The 17738-nt window shown below is 51.1% G+C and overlaps 2 protein-coding genes across 11 annotated transcripts; one reads left to right on the top strand and one right to left on the bottom strand.

Annotated features, from left to right (window-relative positions):
* The first annotated feature begins 6489 nt into the window (after positions 1–6489).
* On the top strand, positions 6490–9499 carry HPDL (4-hydroxyphenylpyruvate dioxygenase like). Its single transcript, XM_019937904.3, has one exon. It carries the CDS (start codon positions 8101–8103, stop codon positions 9214–9216), a length of 1116 nt encoding a protein of 371 aa, XP_019793463.1. The 5' UTR covers positions 6490–8100; the 3' UTR covers positions 9217–9499.
* Positions 9500–10030: 531 nt separating this feature from the next.
* On the bottom strand, positions 10031–17728 carry MUTYH (mutY DNA glycosylase). Of its 10 annotated transcripts, none has more exons than XM_033867463.2 (16): positions 17595–17728; positions 14457–14583; positions 13762–13910; positions 13631–13670; positions 13443–13516; positions 13269–13310; positions 13116–13187; positions 12925–13038; positions 12742–12839; positions 12515–12659; positions 12367–12430; positions 12000–12191; positions 11759–11895; positions 11453–11673; positions 11303–11344; positions 10031–10226 (listed from the first exon to the last, which is right to left on the bottom strand). In XM_033867463.2, the coding sequence occupies exons 2-16, from the start codon at positions 14575–14577 to the stop codon at positions 10094–10096; spliced, it is 1644 nt and encodes a 547-aa protein (XP_033723354.1). In that variant the 5' UTR covers positions 14578–14583; positions 17595–17728; the 3' UTR covers positions 10031–10093. The 10 variants fall into 10 exon arrangements, 9 of the variants coding, with proteins under 9 accessions (XP_033723354.1, XP_033723352.1, XP_033723355.1 ...); XM_033867461.2 differs by lacking the exon at positions 17595–17728 and adding an exon at positions 17235–17539; XM_033867464.2 differs by lacking the exon at positions 17595–17728 and adding an exon at positions 17275–17539.
* Positions 17729–17738: the final 10 nt, after the last annotated feature.

Here is a 17738-nt window from a genome sequence, read left to right as displayed (position 1 = left end):
TGCTGTAAGCAGGAGGTGAAGAGGTGGAGAAAGCAACTGTAGACAACTCTTTCAATAAGTGTAGCTAAACTATCAAAGTTATCAGTGAGAGTGTAATTAGGTACAACTTTTTTGAATGGCAATTAGGCAGAATTTATGAAAATTAAAAATACACACAGCCTTTACCCCAACAATTCTACTTCCAAGAAGTTAGCCTACAAATGTACTTCACCCATGCACAAAGATTTACAGAGAGGATATTTACTGTGGCATTTTATAAATAGCTAAAGTGAAGTACAATTTGCATACTCAACAGCGGGCTGGTTAAATTAGCTATAAAACAGCCACACAACAGGATATTATATATCTGTTAAAAAGAACATGCTGGGGGTGGTGTTGGTGGGATGAATTGGGAGATTGGGATTGACATATATTAATGCATAAAATAGATAACTAATAAGAACCTGCTGTATAAAAAAATAAATTAAATTTAAAAAAATAACATGCTAGATTTATATGTATTGAAATGGATACATCAAGACTGGATGCATCAGGACTTCCCTGGTGGCACGGTGGTTGGGAGCCCACCTGCCAAAGCAGGGGACACGGGTTCAAGCCCTGGTCCAGGAAGATCCCACATGCCGTGGAGCAACTAAGCCCGTGTGCCACAACTACTGAGCCTGCGCTCTAGAGCCCGTGAGCCACAACTACTAAGCCCATGTGCCACAACTACTGAAGCCCACGCGCCTAGAGTCCGTGCTCTGCAACAAGACAGGAAACCGCACTGAGAGGCCCACGCACCACAATGAAGAGTGGTCCCTGCTCGTCACAGCTAGAGGGGGCCCGCGTGTAGCAACGAAGACCCAATGCAGCCAAAAAAATAAATAAATAAAAAATAAATTAATTAGGGCTTCCCTGGTGGTGCAGTGGTTGAGAGTCCGCCTGCTGATGCAGGGGACACGGGTTCGTGCCCCGGTCCGGGAAGATCCCACGTGCCGCGGAGCGGCTAGGCCCGTGAGCCGTGGCCGCTGAGCCTGCACGTCCGGAGCCTGTGCTCCGCAATGGGAGAGGCCACAACAGTGGGAGGCCTGCGTACCGCAAAAAATATATATATATATAAATTAATTAATTAATTAATTAAAAAAAAAGACTGGATGCATCAAGGAAAAAGGACAGCCATATATGCTTGTATAAATGCATAGAAAATGCTTAAAAAGGATACACAAGAAACTCTTCACAGTGGTTATTTCTGCAGGGTAGTCAGCGAAGGAGAATTTTACTTTTGATTTTATGTTTTTTCATGTTTGGATTTTTAAAAATATTTATTTATTTATTTGGCTGCGCCGGGTCTTAGTTGCAGCACATGGGATCTTCATTGCGGCATGTGGGGTTTTTAGTTGAGGCATGTGGGATCTCGTTCCCTGACCAGGGATCAAACCCAGGCCCCCTGCATTGGGAACGTGGAGTCTTAGCCACTGGACCACCAGAGAAGTCCCTATATGTTTGGATATTTATTGCAAGCATGTACAGTGAAATTTTACATAATTTATGTCTTTAAAAACTAATTTTCAATGGGCAGAAGACCTAAATAGACATTTCTCCAAAGAAGACATACAGATGGTCAATAGGCACATGAAAAGACACTCAACATCACTAATTATTAGATAAATGCAAATCAAAACGATAATGAGGTACCACCTCACAATGGTCAAAAATCAAATCATCAAACAATAAATGCTGGAGAGGGTGTGGGGAAAAGGGAACCCTCCTACACTGTTGGTGGGAATGTAAATTGGTGCAGCCTCTATGGAAAACAGTATGGAGGTTCCTTAAAAAACTAAAAATAGAGCTACCGTATGATCCAGCAGTCCCACTCCTGGGCATATATCCAGAAAAGATGAAAACTCTTAATTCAAAAAGATACATGCAGGGAACTCCCTGGCAGTCCAGTGGTTAAGAAAGCACTTTCACTGCCGTGGGCCTGGCTTCAATCCCTGGCTGGGGAACTAAGATCCCACAAGCGGAGAGGCGCCAGCGGTGGGCGGGGAGCTAAGAGAATAAATGCACTATAATGGTTAAGAGACTAAAAACTAAAAACTAAGCCAGATTTGAAATTCCATCCTCTCCATTTACCAGCTGTCTGCCTTGTGCAAATTATTTAACTCTTCTTTGCCTCAGTCTCCCCAACTACAAAGTGGACATGATTATAGTATTTTTGTTTAATGAGTTAATGTATGTTAAGCATAGAAGCCTTTGTTCTTATTACAAATAGCCATTATCCATAATTAAATTAAAAGTAGGGGCAATGCCAAGTGTGTGTGTGTGTTCTTAGCAGATAGCAAAGTTCCCCATACGTAGTATGAGTAAAACAAATATTTATTAAATAAATGATACACTAGAAAGAAAAAAGTACTCGGAAAATCATTTTTTGTTCTCAGACACTTTTTTTTACTTTGTATATGTTAGTTCCATGAAATAAAATGTTAAATTAAAAAAAAACGTGGTATATGGGACTTCCCTGGTGGCACAGTGGATAAGACTCCGCGCTCCCACTGCAGGGGCCAGGGTTTGATCCCTGGTCAGGGAACTAGATCTCACATGCATGCCACAGCTAAGGAGCCCTGGAGCCGCAACGAAGGAGCCCGCCTGCCGCAACTAAGACCCGGTGTAACCAAATAAATATCTTCTTTTAAAAATGTGGTGTATATATATATATATATATATATATATACACACACATATATACAATGGAATATTAACCATAAAAATAATGAAATATTGCCATTTGCAGCAATATGGGTGGACCTAGAGAATATCACACTAAATGAAGTTAGAGAAAGACAAATATATATCACTTATATGTGGAATCTAAAATATAACACAAATGAATATATATATACAAAACAGAAACAGACTCACAGACATAGAAGACAAACTTATAGTTATCAAAGGGGAAAGGGACGGGGGTCGGGAGGAGAATAAATTAGGAGTGTGGGACTAACAGATACAAACTACTATACATAAAATAAATAAGCAACAAGAATTTACTGTATAGCACAGGGAACTATATTCAATATCTTGTAGTAACCTATGAAGGAAAATAATCTGAAAAAAATATATATATATATAACTGAATCACTTTGCTGTACACATGAAACTAGCACAATATTGTAAATCAACTATACTTTAATTTTTAAAAATCCTTATTTTTATAAGTTTGGCTGTGAAGGGTAGGAGAATTATACAAAAATAGTTGTAGAAGTAAGCAGGATAGAGGGAGGGCTTTTTGGTTTGTTTTTTTTTAAGATGAAAGAGACCTGATGATCTCTCTTAAAAGGGACAGAATGAAGATATATAGGAGAGAGGAAAATCAGTAAAGCAAGCTCACTGATGATGTGAGTGTTGGTGAGACCCAGAGCCCTGGTTAGTCTAACCCAGGTGGCACTCTTACTTCACAGTGACAGGGGAGGAGAGGGTGGTATCAGCAGGTCTTCAGGGCGCCTGTAGAGGCCCTGCCCTATGGAAATGAAAATACATCTCTTCCCCAGGAAGCTCCCAATCTAGGGGTTTAATGAGCTGACCCTTGAACAACATGGTGGGGGGTGGTAGGGTTAAGGGGTCAATCCCTGTGCAGTTGGAAATCCCTGTAAAATCTGCATATAACTTTAGAGTCGGCTCTCCACACCTGCAGTTCCGCATCCTCGGATTTAACGCACCACGAATGATGTACTACTGTAGTATGTATTTACTGAAAAAAAACCCTGCATATGAGTGGACCCGCATGTAAGTTCAAACCCGTGTTATTCAAGGGTCAACTGGGACTTCCCTGGCAGTCCAGTGGTTAAGACTCCACACTCCCACTGCAGGGGATGCGGGTTCGATCCCTGGTCAGGGGAACTAATAAACTGCATGCTGCGCAGTGCGGCCAAAAACTTTTTTTAAAAAAAGGGCCAACTGTACTAACAATTGCCAATCAACTACACTTGCTCTCACCTCCACACCTTTGTATAAGCCGTGTCCTCCACCTGGAATACTTCACTCCCAACCTCCGACACATAAAGGTACCCCTCACCTTGTCAATTCCTACTCAAACTTCTGGTCTCAGCTTCTCCTGGGAAGCCTTCCCTAGTCCTCCAGACAATGTTAGAAGCAACAGCCTCTTCACTGGCCTCCCCATTCTGCCCTTGCTACCCTCCATCCTATTATCAACTCAGCAGCCAGCGAGGTTCAATAGAAATGTGGAGTCTGATCCGGTCACCCTTCAGCTTAAAGGTGACCTCCAGTGGCTTCCTATATTGTTCAGAGTAAAAGCCAAAGTTTGCCTTATGGCTACTATTCCCCCTCCTCCCTATCCTATTCCAGCTGCACTGGACTTTTGCTCCAATACACCAGCCCCATTCCTGCCTCAGGGCCTTTACATTTGTTCCTCTTGCCCCTTCACTTCCTTCAGGAATTAACTCAAAAGTCACCTTCTGGCAATTCTGACATATACTACAACATGGATGAAACTTACAGGCATTATGCTAAGTGAAATAGGCCAGTCACACACACACACACACACACACACTGCACGATTTCACTTACATGAGGTACCTAGAGTAGTCAAAATCATAACAGAGACAGAAAATAGAACAGTGGTTGCCAGGGGCGGGGGGAGGGGAGAGTGGCGAGCTATCTAAAGGGTACAGTGTCAGCTGTGGAGGAAGGGTTCAGCATATGGATGAAGTGATGGTTGCGTGACATGAATGTACTTAATACCACTGAACCGTACCTTAAAAATGTAACGTGGTGAATATTATGTGTGTTTTACCACACACACACACACACACAAACAAACACACAAAGTCACCTTCTCTGAGGTCTTCCAGGTCACTCCTTATAAAAAGTCAAGGGCTCAAGGAGAAGAACGGAATCACGGGGAGTGAGGGCAAGGGCAAGGCCAGAAAGGAGGGAGCATCCGAGGTCGCCTCCTGGATGGGGAGGGAGCTCCGGATGGGCGCGGCCAGAAAGGCGGGAGTTTCCGGGAGCGGATTTCAGGGGAAGCAAGGAAGGAGGGAACTTGGGAGGGGCGGGGTGAGGTAAGGGAGGGGAGGGGGAGGGGAGGGGAAGGGAGGGGGAGGGGAGGGGAGGGGCGGGGTGAGGTAAGGGAGGGGAGGGGAGGGGAGGGGGAGGGGGAGGGGAGGGGAGGGGAGGGGAGGGGGAGGGGGAGGGGAGGGGGAGGGGAGGGGAGGGGAGGGGAGGGGAGGGGGAGGGGAGGGGAGGGGAGGGGAGGGGAGGGGGAGGGGAGGGGAGGGGAGGGGTAGGCCCTGAAAGGTGCGAGCTTTGGGGCCTCCTTTGCGGCTGGGAGAGGGAGGGCGGAGGAGAGGGGAGAGGGGAGGAGAAGGGGAGGGGAAGGAGCGGGGAGCGGGCGGGGGTCAGGATTTCTGTAGGGGCCGAGTGTGCCTCGGGTCTGCGAGCTCCGAGAGTTCGACTCCTCCGCCCTCCACAGCTCCCATCTCCACCTCTGCTGACCTTGTCGTTGTAAAAGGCGGATGTATAGGAGAGGCGTCACCACCTAAACTCTCCGACCCGCGCGCGCGCCCTCCAGTGGTATTGGCCGGTTCCCTCAGGTCTCGACCTGCGCGCCCACCCTCGTTATCAATAGCTCCAGGAGGAGTGCAACCGCGGCCAGGCTCGGAGGACCTATCTTGGGAAAGTTCCGCAGGGTCCTGATCGCAGGAGGACACCAGTCTGATCCCAGGAGGTCACGGCCAAGACGCCAGCAGGGCTGCAGGAAGTAGAGTCTAGTTCTCTAACCCCAACTGGTCTCCAGAGCCGTCTGTGCACTGGGCCAAAGTCAAGCACAGTGCCCTTGCTGGGCAGTGTACCCCAGACAAGGTCACCCTTTTCTTTTTCTTTTTCTTTTTTTTTTTTTGCGGTACGCGGGCCTCTCACTGCTGTGGCTTCTCCCGTTGCGGAGCACAGGCTCCGGACGCGCAGGCTCAGTGGCCATGGCTCACAGGCCCAGCCGCTCCGCGGCATGTGGGATCTTCCCGGACCAGGGCACGAACCTGTGTCCCCTGCATCGGCAGGTGGACTCTCAACCACTGCGCCACCAGGGAAGCCCCATCCTTTTCTTTAAGACAACCCCCACTTAGCTTCCAGAAATCTACCCTCCCCCAGGTCAGAAGTGATTGGTCAGGGGTCCTGTTTCTGTTCCCTTTGTCCATACCTGGAGCCCTTGAGTGGAAATTCCTTCTCCCGGACCAAAGGCCTGGAAGCTGCTCCCTTGGGGCCCCAATCATGAGAGCTGGGGCAGAGCATTGTCTTTTCTGTACCAGCCCTCTCAGATCCCTATTCCCAGGGCCCCCTCCCCCAGAATACACCACCAAAGCCAGAGCCCTCCCAGTGCCTTCCCAGTGCTCAGGACTACGGAGGAGTAGCCCTTTGTATGCCCTGACCCCACAGTCAGGCCCAGGTTCACAGGCTAAAACCTGGATCTTTTGCCAGGCTGCACCATATACTATTTCATTTAATCAAAACAATCCCACTAAGTAGGTACTATTATTATTCCCATTTTTATAGATGACGAAACTAAGATTCAGAAGTTAAGCAATTTGCCCAAAGTTATACATGTGCTAGTAAGTGTTGGAGGTAGATTTTTAAACCCAGGTCTGTCTGGCTTTTGGAGTCCATGTTCTCCAATTCACTGGAGTGCAGAGTAGCACCAAGTACCTTTCACCACTGCTTCAGGTACTGCCTTCCTGGCTGTAGGCCTGAACACCCAGCCAGGTGTTTTTCTAAGCCCTGTCCCCTCATCACATCCTTCTCCCTCCTGCCAATGAAACTCAACAGTAAGTCATCACACCAGGCTGCCTGACAAATGAATCTCTTTTGCATTGCCTCAGACCACAGGCATCCAACCCAACTGTCTCCCCAACCTTATGCTCCATTGCTCCTCTGAGGGTTTGGCTCACATTCCTCACTGAGCTTTTGCTTATGCCATTTGCTCTTCATGGAATGCCCTTCCAAACCCTTCAAGAGCTACCAGGTGAAGTTCCAGAAGACTCCGAATTTCCTCAATCCAGTGATCTCACACAGTTCTCAGTGGCAAGGCCTGAAATGCCCCCAGAAAGCTCCTCTGGCCTAATACCCAGTCAGGAAGCTGGAAAGAGCAAAGAGGACTTATTCTAGTCCTAATAGAGTCAGGAGGGTGAGAAAGGATGCCTGTGCAGCTGTTCCTTTCAGATCCTGAGCCACTGTTTTTTCTCCAAATCTTGTTTGGGACAAGGGCGTAAAAAATGTTAAGGGAGAAGTGGGGTTGAAAAGGTGCAGCTGAAAGATTTCCCAAAAGAGAGATGCATTTAGGAGCTAAATAAATGGTCTATCTTCCTATAACATAAATTTCTCTGGACCATTTTGGGGAAAAAGTGAAAATCTGTAACTTAAAGCATTTTATTCTAAGTTTTAAAGGAACATTAGGCAATTAAAAGCAAAATTCTCCAAAAATTTTAAGCTAAAACATGAAATTGCTAAGAAATTCCGTGCTTGTAGAGGGAAAATTCGGACTCTTCCCCCGACTAGGGCTGATTCCCTTTGCTCTGAGGTTGGGGCATGAGTAGGAACCCAGTGCCTAGAACCTAGTGAAGGCAGCTATTGTGATCTCCAGGGTCCGGGGATGGGAGGCTCAGTGCCCAAAGGTGTGTGGCCCAGCCAGAGGCCGTGGGAAGGTCAGTGCCCAAGAGTGAGGCCCAGCCAGAGGTCATGGGAAGGGTCAGTCCTGTGCCCCCGGTGTACTCTCGGCCACACAGGCTGAGCGAGAGGGTGGAGAGTGGCAGTCACTGGCTCCGCCCCCCTCTCTCGCCCCGCCCCTGTACTGGCTCCGCGTGGTTCTCTAGAGCCACAGCTCAGACTCGGTGGTCTCCAGGCAGCCCCAGTTTGGCGTGCTTCGGCAGAGGGAACCGCAAGACCCCAAGTGGTCCGTTTGTGGCTTCTCCCCGAAAAAGATCGAGGAACGCGGTCTGCAGGCAAAATTGGACTCCACCGGCTTCTGACGACAAGCCAGGGACTGAGAGTCTCCGAGTCCCGGACAAGTGATTGTCCCCAGGGGAGGGACAGGCCGGGGACGCCATCCAGACCGCCATGGCCGCGCCCGCCCGCCGTCTGTGCCATATCGCTTTCCACGCGCCGGCGGGGCTGCCCCTCGCCCGGGATCTGCAGCGCCTCTTCGGCTTCCAGCCCATGGCGGTGCGGGAAGCAGACGGCTGGCGGCAGCTGGCTCTGCGGAGCGGCGACGCGGTCTTTTTGGTGAACGAGGGCGCGGGGCCCGCAGAGCCGCTGTACGGCCTGGACCCGCATCATGCGGTGCCCAGTGCCACGAACCTGTGCTTCGACGTGGCGGACGCGGGCGCCGCCGCCCGGGCGCTGGCGGCGCTCGGCTGCAGCGTGCCGGTGCCCCCTGTCAGCGTGCGGGATGAGCAGGGCACCGCCACCTACGCCGTGATCAGCTCGCCGGCCGGCAACCTCAGCCTGACGCTGCTGGACCGCACTGGCTTCTGCGGGCCCTTTCTGCCCGGCTTTAGGCCTGTGCCCTCCGCACCTGGCCCGGGCTGGGTCAGCCACGTGGACCACCTGACCTTGGCCTGCACCCCCAGCAGCTCCCCAAAACTGATGCGCTGGTTCCACGACTGTCTAGGCTTTCACCACCTGCCGCTGAGCCCAGGTGAGGATCCGGAGCTGGGCCTGGAGGTGGCAGCAGAGTCCGGGCCCGGGGGGCTGAGGCTCACCGCCCTGCGGGCCCCTACGGGTAGTGCTGTCCCTACCCTCGTGCTGGCCGAGTCCCTGCTGGGGGTCACCAGCCGACAGGACCAGGTGGAGCAGTTCCTGGCCCGGAACGGGGGACCTGGACTGCAGCACGTGGGGTTATACACACCAAATATCATGAAAGCCACTGAGGGTGTGGTAGGGGCCGGGGGTCAGCTCCTGACTCCTCCTGAGGCCTACTACCAGCAGCCAGGCAAGGAGAAGCAGATCCTGGCTGCAGGGCTAGAGCCTAGCCTGCTGGCCCGACAGGGGGTCTTGCTAGATGGTGACAGAGGCAAGTTTCTGCTTCAGGTCTTCACCAAGTCGCTCTTTGCAGAGGACACTTTCTTCCTGGAGCTGATTCAGAGGCAGGGGGCCACTGGATTTGGCCAGGGCAACATTCGGGCCCTGTGGCAGTCCGTGCAGGAGCAAGCTGCCAGGGTCCAGGAAGCCTGAGAAGGGCTGAAGCTGGGTGTAGCCGCCTGTCCTGGAGCACTGGGGAGTCCAGCACAGGGCCTGCTGGAACTGAGAGACACCCACAGAGGCCTGGAGTGAAAGGCTTTGTCTTTAGGAGCCAGGTGTGGCCTCCATCTCATCGTGCCAGAAGTTGAATCTCACAGGGGTCCAAAGAGATGGGACTTTTTTTTAAACTGTGAAACGTTTCTCATATTGTCTATATCTAACATATATGCAAAATGTAAAGAATAAAGGAATTACACAATTAGGAAATAGAACATAACCAATATTTTTGAACCCTCCTTGTGTCCTTCTCTGACCCCATTTCTCTCCACCACACTCCCAATATTATGATTAAAAACCCTCTGCTTTTCTGTATTGTTTCACTGCATATGTAATGTACCCCTAAATAAATGGTTTATTATTTGAGGTAGGAATCTAAGACAAAACAAATCCTCCTCTGTGATTCCCCTCTCCCTAGGGACCAGCCACTGCAGGTGGGAGGGGCTGAGTCAGAGCTGAGCTCAACCACCTGCTCTAGGGTGATAACACAACTCCAATCAGAGCTGACCAGAGACATGGACTGAGAGCGCTGGATGTCAGCCACTGGCAGGGGCTCCCTGCAGCTGCCTTCTTCTCTTCTGGGGCTGGAGGAGGACAGATCACTCAGGACAGAACACTCCCCTCCTCCATCTGCCCAGGGCTGGCTAGGAGCTCAGCAGTGGAAGTCACGACCAAGCAGGACTTTACCACTTCCTGGGTCCCTCAGAGGTGAGGAGTGAGGGGGCTAAGGAGAAGGTGGAAAGTCTCCAGAATGACTACAAAAATCAGCACTTTATTAAACAGGATTCTCAGGGGGTGGGGGCTTCCAGAGGCATCACTGTGTTGCACTGTTGAGGCTGGGTGCATCAGCAGGGGATGTGGGGCCGAAAGAAACTATCCAGGACTTGCTGGCCTGCGCTGGGCTTTTTCCATCTGGACAGGGTGGACACCTGGGATCTTTTGGAACCCTGTGCAGAAGCCGAAGGAAGGAGGTACTGAGGGGGCAACAAAGAATCTTCTCCTTCCACCCCTCCCCCCACACCACTGATCTAGCTCAGATTCTAGCCTTATATTGTAAAGCTTCCATCCTGTTACCAGTATCTAACTCTTCGATCAACTCTCTAAAAGGCAGCCTGAGGACTTCCCTGGTGACGCAGTGATTAAGAATCCGCCTGCCAATGCCGGGGACATGGGTTCGAGCCCTGGTCCGGGAAGATCCCACATGCCGCGGAGCAACTAAGCCCGTGCGCCACAACTACTGAGCCTGCACTCTAGAGCCCGCGAGCCACAACTACTGAAGCCCGCACACCTAAAGCCCTAGAGCCCGTGCTCAAAACGAGAGAAGCCACCGCGATGAGAAGCCCGCACCGCAACAGAGAGTAGCCCCCACTCGCTGCAACTAGAGAAAGCCCGAACACAGCAACGAAGACACAACGCAGCCAGAAATTAATTAATTAATTTAAAAAGGCAGACTGAGGCAGTCTTCCTAAGATGCAAAGATGACTCCTCCCTCCACCTAAAATGCTTCAGTGGCCTGGCGTTCACGTTCCTGACTGGCCTGGGCAGGCCCTGCTCACCGCTCCAACTAAACCAAATGCTCACAGCTCCTTGAGCGCTGCAGACTGTACTGTACCCCACCTTTGCTCACACTACTCTTGGGCCTGGAAAGAACGTCTTTACAGCTGATTCCCCTTCCAAACCTGGAGAAAACAATTCATTTCCAGGACCCAGGTTACCAGCCACTCCTTCCAAGCAGCCATTCCTGATTCTTGCCTCCTAGATAAAAATGATAGCTCCCCACTTCATATCCCACAAAATCTTGTACAAACATTTCACACACCTGTGACACTACTGTCTCCATCATTTGCTCTTGTCCCCTCTCTACCCTGGACCCAGATTGTAAAGTCTGGTCAAGAACTATTTCTCTCGCCCCAGTGAAGTCTGTCATGGAGACTGTTCACCCAAACGTGCATCATTTGCCTCACTGAAAACCTGTGGATTTGGTCCTGGAGAGAGATGGCTGGGTGAGGGCCAAGACACTCACCTTGCAGGTCCCTGGCTGCTGGCCCTCGTATACACGGAACACCTAGACAAGAAGAGAGGAGGAAAGTGCAGGGCTGGCATCTGACCCCAAAGAGCCCTCAACTTCATACCCCAGCACCTTTGTTTAAAATATGCTTTTTTGTTTGCTTACATAGTAACAGGTTCACTTAGAACATGTAGGAAACACAAAAAGTACAACGAAGACAACAAAGGTAGTGCCTTTTTCATGGCGGTGGAGACAGCAGCGGTGTGAAACTCCTCCCGGGTCAGCCAGCGAGCTCCAGGTGGTACAATGGCCACTGGGGTCTGTTCTTCCAGGGCCAGACCGTATACTTGATATGTCAGCTTGATGTGAGAGAAGGTGTGGACCACCTGGGGGGAGCGTCAAGAGGCTGAAACAGACCTGCGGATGTGGCCACAGAAGCCATCATTCCTGGCCCCTCCTCTGCTCACTCACCTGTCCCAGGTGCCGAAGGCGGGTGGCCGGGACGGGCCCAACCCAACTCTGCAGTTTCTGCAGCAGGGCCTTGCGCTGGTGCTGCCCTGAGGGCTCTGCGGTCACAGATGGGAACTCCCACAGTCCTGCCAGCAGACCTGAGAGGGAGGGCAGCCAGGTATCTGTTAGGCCTTAGCTACTGATGCCTCTATTTCTTCCTTGTTGCTCATGCCACCTCCCTGCACTCCGAGGATCAAGGTACCTGAGTTGGGCCTCTGCACCAGCAGAATTCGGGCACCCCCAAGGGCCCTGGGCTGCTCCAGAACACAGGTGGCAGAGCACTCCTCCCTGGGGGGCCTGCGACTGACCTTTCTGGGAAAGTTGGCCACTCCCAGGGTCTGGTCCCAGGGCTCTGTGGGAGGCGCACACAGCTGGCACTGTCCAGTGTTGGGAGCTGGGAACAGAGATCCAAGAGCCCCACTCAGGCCACGTGGGCTTAGGTGCCAAGCCCAGACAGCAGGCCTTGGCCCAGCTCTGTAGAATCTTACTCAGACTGTAGAATGAAATGGAATGAGGCGGCCACAGGCAGCTCCTCGACAGTACAGGGAAGGGCTAGGGCTGGCACTCACCACACTCCTCCACGTCACGACTGCCTGGCGGGCTCCGTGAGGCTGAGAGCTGCTCCCGCTCCACCTGAGAGTCAGAGACAGGGCAGGATGTCACGGGGCAGGGGTCACTCCCTAGGACCCCTGACTGCCCCTTCCCCAGCTGGCTCACCCTCTGGTGTGCCCGGCACAGGCTCTGCACAGGGCACTGGCTGCAGAGCGGGCGCTGCGGGGTGCACACTGTGGCCCCCAGCTCCATGGCTGCTTGATTAAAGTCTCCTGGCCGGGCTGGCTCCACCAGCTGCTGGGCTAGGCTCCTACAAGAAGGGAACGTTGCTGTGAGCCAAAGATCCTTTGGAGACAACTCTCCCAATCTCCCCCATTACTCCAATATCCTACCAGAGCTGCTGGGAAACAAGGGTGCTGCTGGGATCAGCACCAATGGCTCGGACACGGCATAGCACCCGTACTACGTTCCCATCCACCACACCGGTTGCCTGGCACAGAGGAGTCCAGGAGTCAGCCTGGTCTGGGAGGAGGGAAGGTGGGCACACACAATATGGGGGTGGGCTATGGGCTCACCTGGCCAAAGGCAATGGAAGCAATGGCTCTGGCTGTGTACCGCCCCACACCAGGCAGGAGCCACTGCAGGGTCTCTGCTGTACGTGGCATGTGGCCCCCTAGCTCCTCTACCACCTGATTGGGATGCGAAGGCTTAAGGTTATAAGATACCTGAGGCCCCGGGGCTCCCACGCCCCCCGCCACCCTCTTACCTTCCGGGCTCCTTCCTGTAGCCGCCGGCCTCGAGAGTAATAGCCCAGGCCAGCCCAGAGCTGGTTTACCTCCTGTGGGTGGGGTCAGAGGTCAGAGGGATCAGAGGTCGGTCCTCAGTAGTCCCCATTCCCCGACCTTAGGGTGGCTCTCACCTCCAGGGAAGCACTGGCCAGGTCCTGCAGCGTTGGCCACTTCTACAGCCCGAAGGCAGGCAAAAAGAGATGAAGCCAAAGGTGAAGGAGGTGGAAGAAGCCTTCTTTATTCCCACCCCAAAGGAGTCATCTGGGGTCTGGACCATGACCCTCCCCTTCATTCCCTGAAGTCACCTGCATCCATCGGTTATAATAGTCGATCACCGTGGCAACCTGGGTCTGCTGCAGCATGACCTCTGAGACCCACACTGGGGAAGAGGGGTTGGTATGAGGACACGGCTAACCAGCCCTGCTCCTAGCCCACAGACCCAGACCTGAGAGCGTCCAGGCAAAGCAGCCCTGCTCTCAGGAGATGTACTCACCAGCGTATGCCCGCCTGTCCAGGTCCACCTCACCCTCCACCTGCCAATGAAATTCCAGATGGGCAGTTAGTGTGGAGGGGGCTGGGCACCAGCCTCCCCCACTCCACCATCCCCACCCCTCACCCACCTACCCGCCTTCTCCAGGGTAGGTCCCGCTTCTCTCGGTCATACCAGCTCAGCAGGCTCTTCCGGAAGACTGTCACCTCAGCTGTGTCTCTGAATAGATGGTACGGGGAGACAGGGGCCTGCAATCTCACCTCCTCCTGCTGCCTGGCCAGGCCTGCTGGAGCCTCAGAAAACTCAGGGATCGTCCTTGCACAGGCTGTGCACCAGCAATCTGGGGCACTGTGGCCTGGTTTCAGTCTGTTCCACTTAAAGCTTCCCCCACCCCCAAGCCCTTGCTTAAGCTTGGGACCTGGAGTCTCTAGCCGTGGGTAGCCTTAGCCAAGTTTCTGGCCTTCATTTCCCAGGGTGATACCCCTGGCTCCTTTGTCTCTGGGTCATAATGAAAATCCATGTTTCAGCTAAGCATAATATATACCTGTGCAGGGCCTTCCCATTTACAAAACACTGACAGGTTGATAAACTCATTTGATCCCATGAGAGCCAAGTGAGGAAGGAAATGCACAGACTACTACGCCATGTCACTGGTAAGAAAGCAGCTATTCAGAGCAATTATCCCAAAGCCACAGAGGAAAGTCAGAATTAGAACCTTAATTAGTTCCTTAATGCCTTGATACATACCATGCTCCCTTCCCAGCCTGAATCTGTCCCCTTTCATGGCCAATTAAACCAGCCCCTGAGTCTCTAAGACCAAGCTCCTCACCGTCAGGTGCAGACGGCTTGGCCTGGCTGCTGCTGAGGGCACGTTTCTCCCTTCCCTCCTGGCTGGATGCCTGCTTCCTGCAACGACTTCGACTTCCCACAGCTGCTCGTGGCTTCCTCATGATTGACTAGAAAGGAAAGGCCCAGCCAAAGTAGTCAGTCGCCATGAGGCTGAATCTTAGGGCCCCGCAGAAGGTAAAGCTACCTCCCTCCCCACACCATTCATATAAAGTGTCTAGCTTTTCTCCAAGCACTCCCCAGATGCTCATGGGTTTGCTCTTGGCTGCCTGTGGCACTGAGGTATGACCAGTAGGGCTGAGGTCCTGCAAGTGGCCTCAGAGGAACCAGCATTAGTATAGTCTTGGAGACATAAACAAAATAAGAGGCCAGGGCTGGGCTGAGTCAAGGACCAAAGCCTCCTGTGCGGGAGCACCTGTGTATCCCTGGGAGTACAGGTGTAGGTAGGAGGTTTATCTGCTTAGAGATGTAGCACATTTACACTGAAACAGCATTTAGTAATCATCTAGTCCAAACCCTCATTCTATGGAAAGGAGAAACCTCTGTGATAATGATTTAAAGCATAAAATGCAAAGAGGGAAAAAAAAAAGGAGAAACCAAGGATCAGAGAGGGGAAAGATTTGCCCGAGAGAAGATGGCAAACTGTGGCGGGGGGCGGGGGGGGGGGGCGGGGGAGGCAGGGCGGGCACGGGGATGAGCTATTTTTATTCCTAATCTCCTGATTTAGTAGATCATAGCCGCCTATCCATTAGTAATGAATGAGAAAACACATCTGGTTGATCTTCACTCTTCCCTTATTGTTCTGGCTGCCTAACAGAACAGTAGCTAACAGTTAGTCAGTGTTATATGTCAGACCCTATGCTAAGTGCTTTACCAGATTTCTCAATCTCCTGACAACTCCATGAGGTATGTTCTAGGATTACCTTCATTTCAGTTATAAGGAAACAGGCTTGTGATTAAGCAACTTTTCGATTCAAACTCCGAAGGTCTGCCTGCAGAGCTTGCACCTGGCTATACTGCAGTCCCTGCTGAGCCTCTGGTTCAAACTCTCTCCTCAAACTTTTTAATTCACACCTCATTTTCATCAAGAGATTGCTTCCTCCTTCCGAGAAAAGAATGAATGAATGTACAAACGTACCTCCATCTGCACTTTCCTTGTCCTTTATCCCATTATATGGAGGAATGTTCCCTCCCCCTCCTCCAATCCCTTCCACAAGACCCACCCCCTCCACTTCCTAGCCAATCTTCCTTAACCAAACTCGCTGACTTCCATCATTCATTCTACAATCCGTTCTCTAAAGACTAAAACAATCTTTTAAGACATGATCATGTCACTTTTTTACTTAAAACCTTCAAGAGCTTCCCATTAACTCATTAAACAAATATTTATGGAGCAGTTTTAGGTACTTGGAATACTTCAGTAAATAAAACATCAAAGGCTCCTGGAGTTTATATTATTATTATTTTTAATTTCATTATTTGAAGTCTATAGATGGTTTATTTTATTTTTTGGCCACACTGTGTGGCATGCAGAATCTTAGTTCCCCGACCGGGGATTGAACCCGTGTCCCCTGCATTGGGAGCATGGAGTCTTAACCACTGGACCACCAGGGAAGTCCCAGAGCTTAGGGTCTAATGGGAAATAAATAATGCATACAATCAGTAAATTATATAGGATGTTAGGTGATAAATACTAACATAAAGAGGAAAAGTAGAGCAGTGAAGGGGATGGGTGGGTAGGGGTGTGGGAGTGTTGCAATTTTAAAGAAGGTGGTCAAGGTGGGCCTTATTAAAGTGATATTTGGCCAATGACTTAAAGCAGTTGAAGGAGTTAGCCATGTGAATGGATACCTGTGGGAAAGGAATCCTAAGAAGCTAGTGCAAAGGCCCTAAGGAGGTTGCCTGGTGTTTGTAGAACAATGAGGAAGCCAGCATGGTTAGAATGGAATGAGGAAAGGGTGAGGAGTTGATGAGGTCAGAGAGGTAAAGAAAGTGGAGAGCCCAGGACTACAAGTACCTTGTAGGCCACTGGAGAGGGCTTTGGCTGTCACACCCATTTCTCTTAAAAGCCAATCCTCTTAACATAAGCTTTGTAGGCTCCAACAAGCCCCATCCCCCTCGCTCACTACGGAACAACTATGTTGTCCTGAAATAGTTGGTTCAAAATCCCCAAGTGTCTGTCCTCCTTGAGGCCTCACCCAGTCCATTTCCTCTGCTTGAAGAGCTCTTCTATGTTTTACCTAACAGTCATTTTTCAGGTCTTGACTTAAATGTCCAAATCAGATCCCCCCCAGTCTTACCCTCTTGTGTACTTCTCCATTGTTGCTCTTATACCAATTTTAATTCCATATTTATTTGTGATTCTTTGATCAGTGTCTGCTTCCCCCACTTAACTGTAAAACTCCATATAAGCTAGGACTGGGTATCTTTTGTTGGCTGTTGTGTCCCCAGAGCCGAGCACGGTGCCAGGCAAATTGTATATAATACTTGTTAAACTAATTTGGGATGGGGTAGAGTAAAAGGAGGTTCCCCTTTTTCCAGAATGGGAAAAATCCAAACAATTCAGAATAATGAAAAGACTCGAGAGAAAGGTTGAAGATGGACTGGAAACAGCAAATAATCAAAGAGATAAAGGGTTGAGAGTCCTTGGTGGGAAGCAGAGCCCTTGGGAAAGGGCTAGTCTACGGTAGGGACAACACTCACGGTAGCAGGAATCATGTCCAAAACCCCTCAAGGTCAACTATATCTCCTAATTACTTACAATCTGTCCCTACCGGAGGCTTAATTCAAATCCTTATTACCACGCGCACGGATTGTTTCAAAAGTGTTCCTGCTAGCCGGTCGCTCTCAACCTCCGCAGCCTCATCTCCTGTCTCCGTCCCGGCTTCTTTCACTTCCTGGAACGCCGTGAGCTCTCCACCCTCCCTGGCAGCTTGCCCCTTCCCAAATATCCTTCCTTCCCCTACACTCCCCAGTCTTTGTATAACTCCTACGCGTGCTTTAAGCTTAGCTCAGGCAGCGCCACATCCTCTGGGGATCCCCACCCCGGGGCCGAATCGATGAAGACAGGGTAACGCGAAGGCCCACGTTCCAATTGCGTTGTACGCAGAGAAAAAATTACCTCCTGCGCGATCTCCAGCGCCCAGCTCCCAGACGAACTCCAGGGGGCGTGGCTCCGGCCAATCCGGGCGGTGAACCGGCCCACGCCAGCCAATAGGCTCCTAGCGCGCGCCAGGCTGGCTCCACCGCGCCAGACCCGGGAGGT

Source organism: Tursiops truncatus, chromosome 1, assembly GCF_011762595.2.
Source record: "Tursiops truncatus isolate mTurTru1 chromosome 1, mTurTru1.mat.Y, whole genome shotgun sequence".
Taxonomy (NCBI): domain Eukaryota; kingdom Metazoa; phylum Chordata; class Mammalia; order Artiodactyla; family Delphinidae; genus Tursiops; species Tursiops truncatus.
The sequence above is the reverse complement of the archived record's forward strand: the minus strand, read 5'-3'. Positions and strand labels throughout refer to the sequence as shown.

Bases quoted from the DNA above. Each gene is read 5' to 3' on its own strand.
- HPDL (XM_019937904.3), top strand. From the start codon at position 8,101: ATGGCCGCGCCCGCCCGCCGTCTGTGCCATATCGCTTTCCACGCGCCG.
- MUTYH (XM_033867463.2), bottom strand. From the start codon at position 14,577: ATGAGGAAGCCACGAGCAGCTGTGGGAAGTCGAAGTCGTTGCAGGAAG. The intron at 11,896-11,999 runs GTACCTTGATCC...CCTCCCTCTCAG, and splicing joins GGTGCAGAGGCCCAACTCAG to GTCTGCTGGCAGGACTGTGG. The intron at 10,227-11,302 runs GTGAGTGTCTTG...GCTTCTGCACAG, and splicing joins AGCAGCCAGGGACCTGCAAG to GGTTCCAAAAGATCCCAGGT.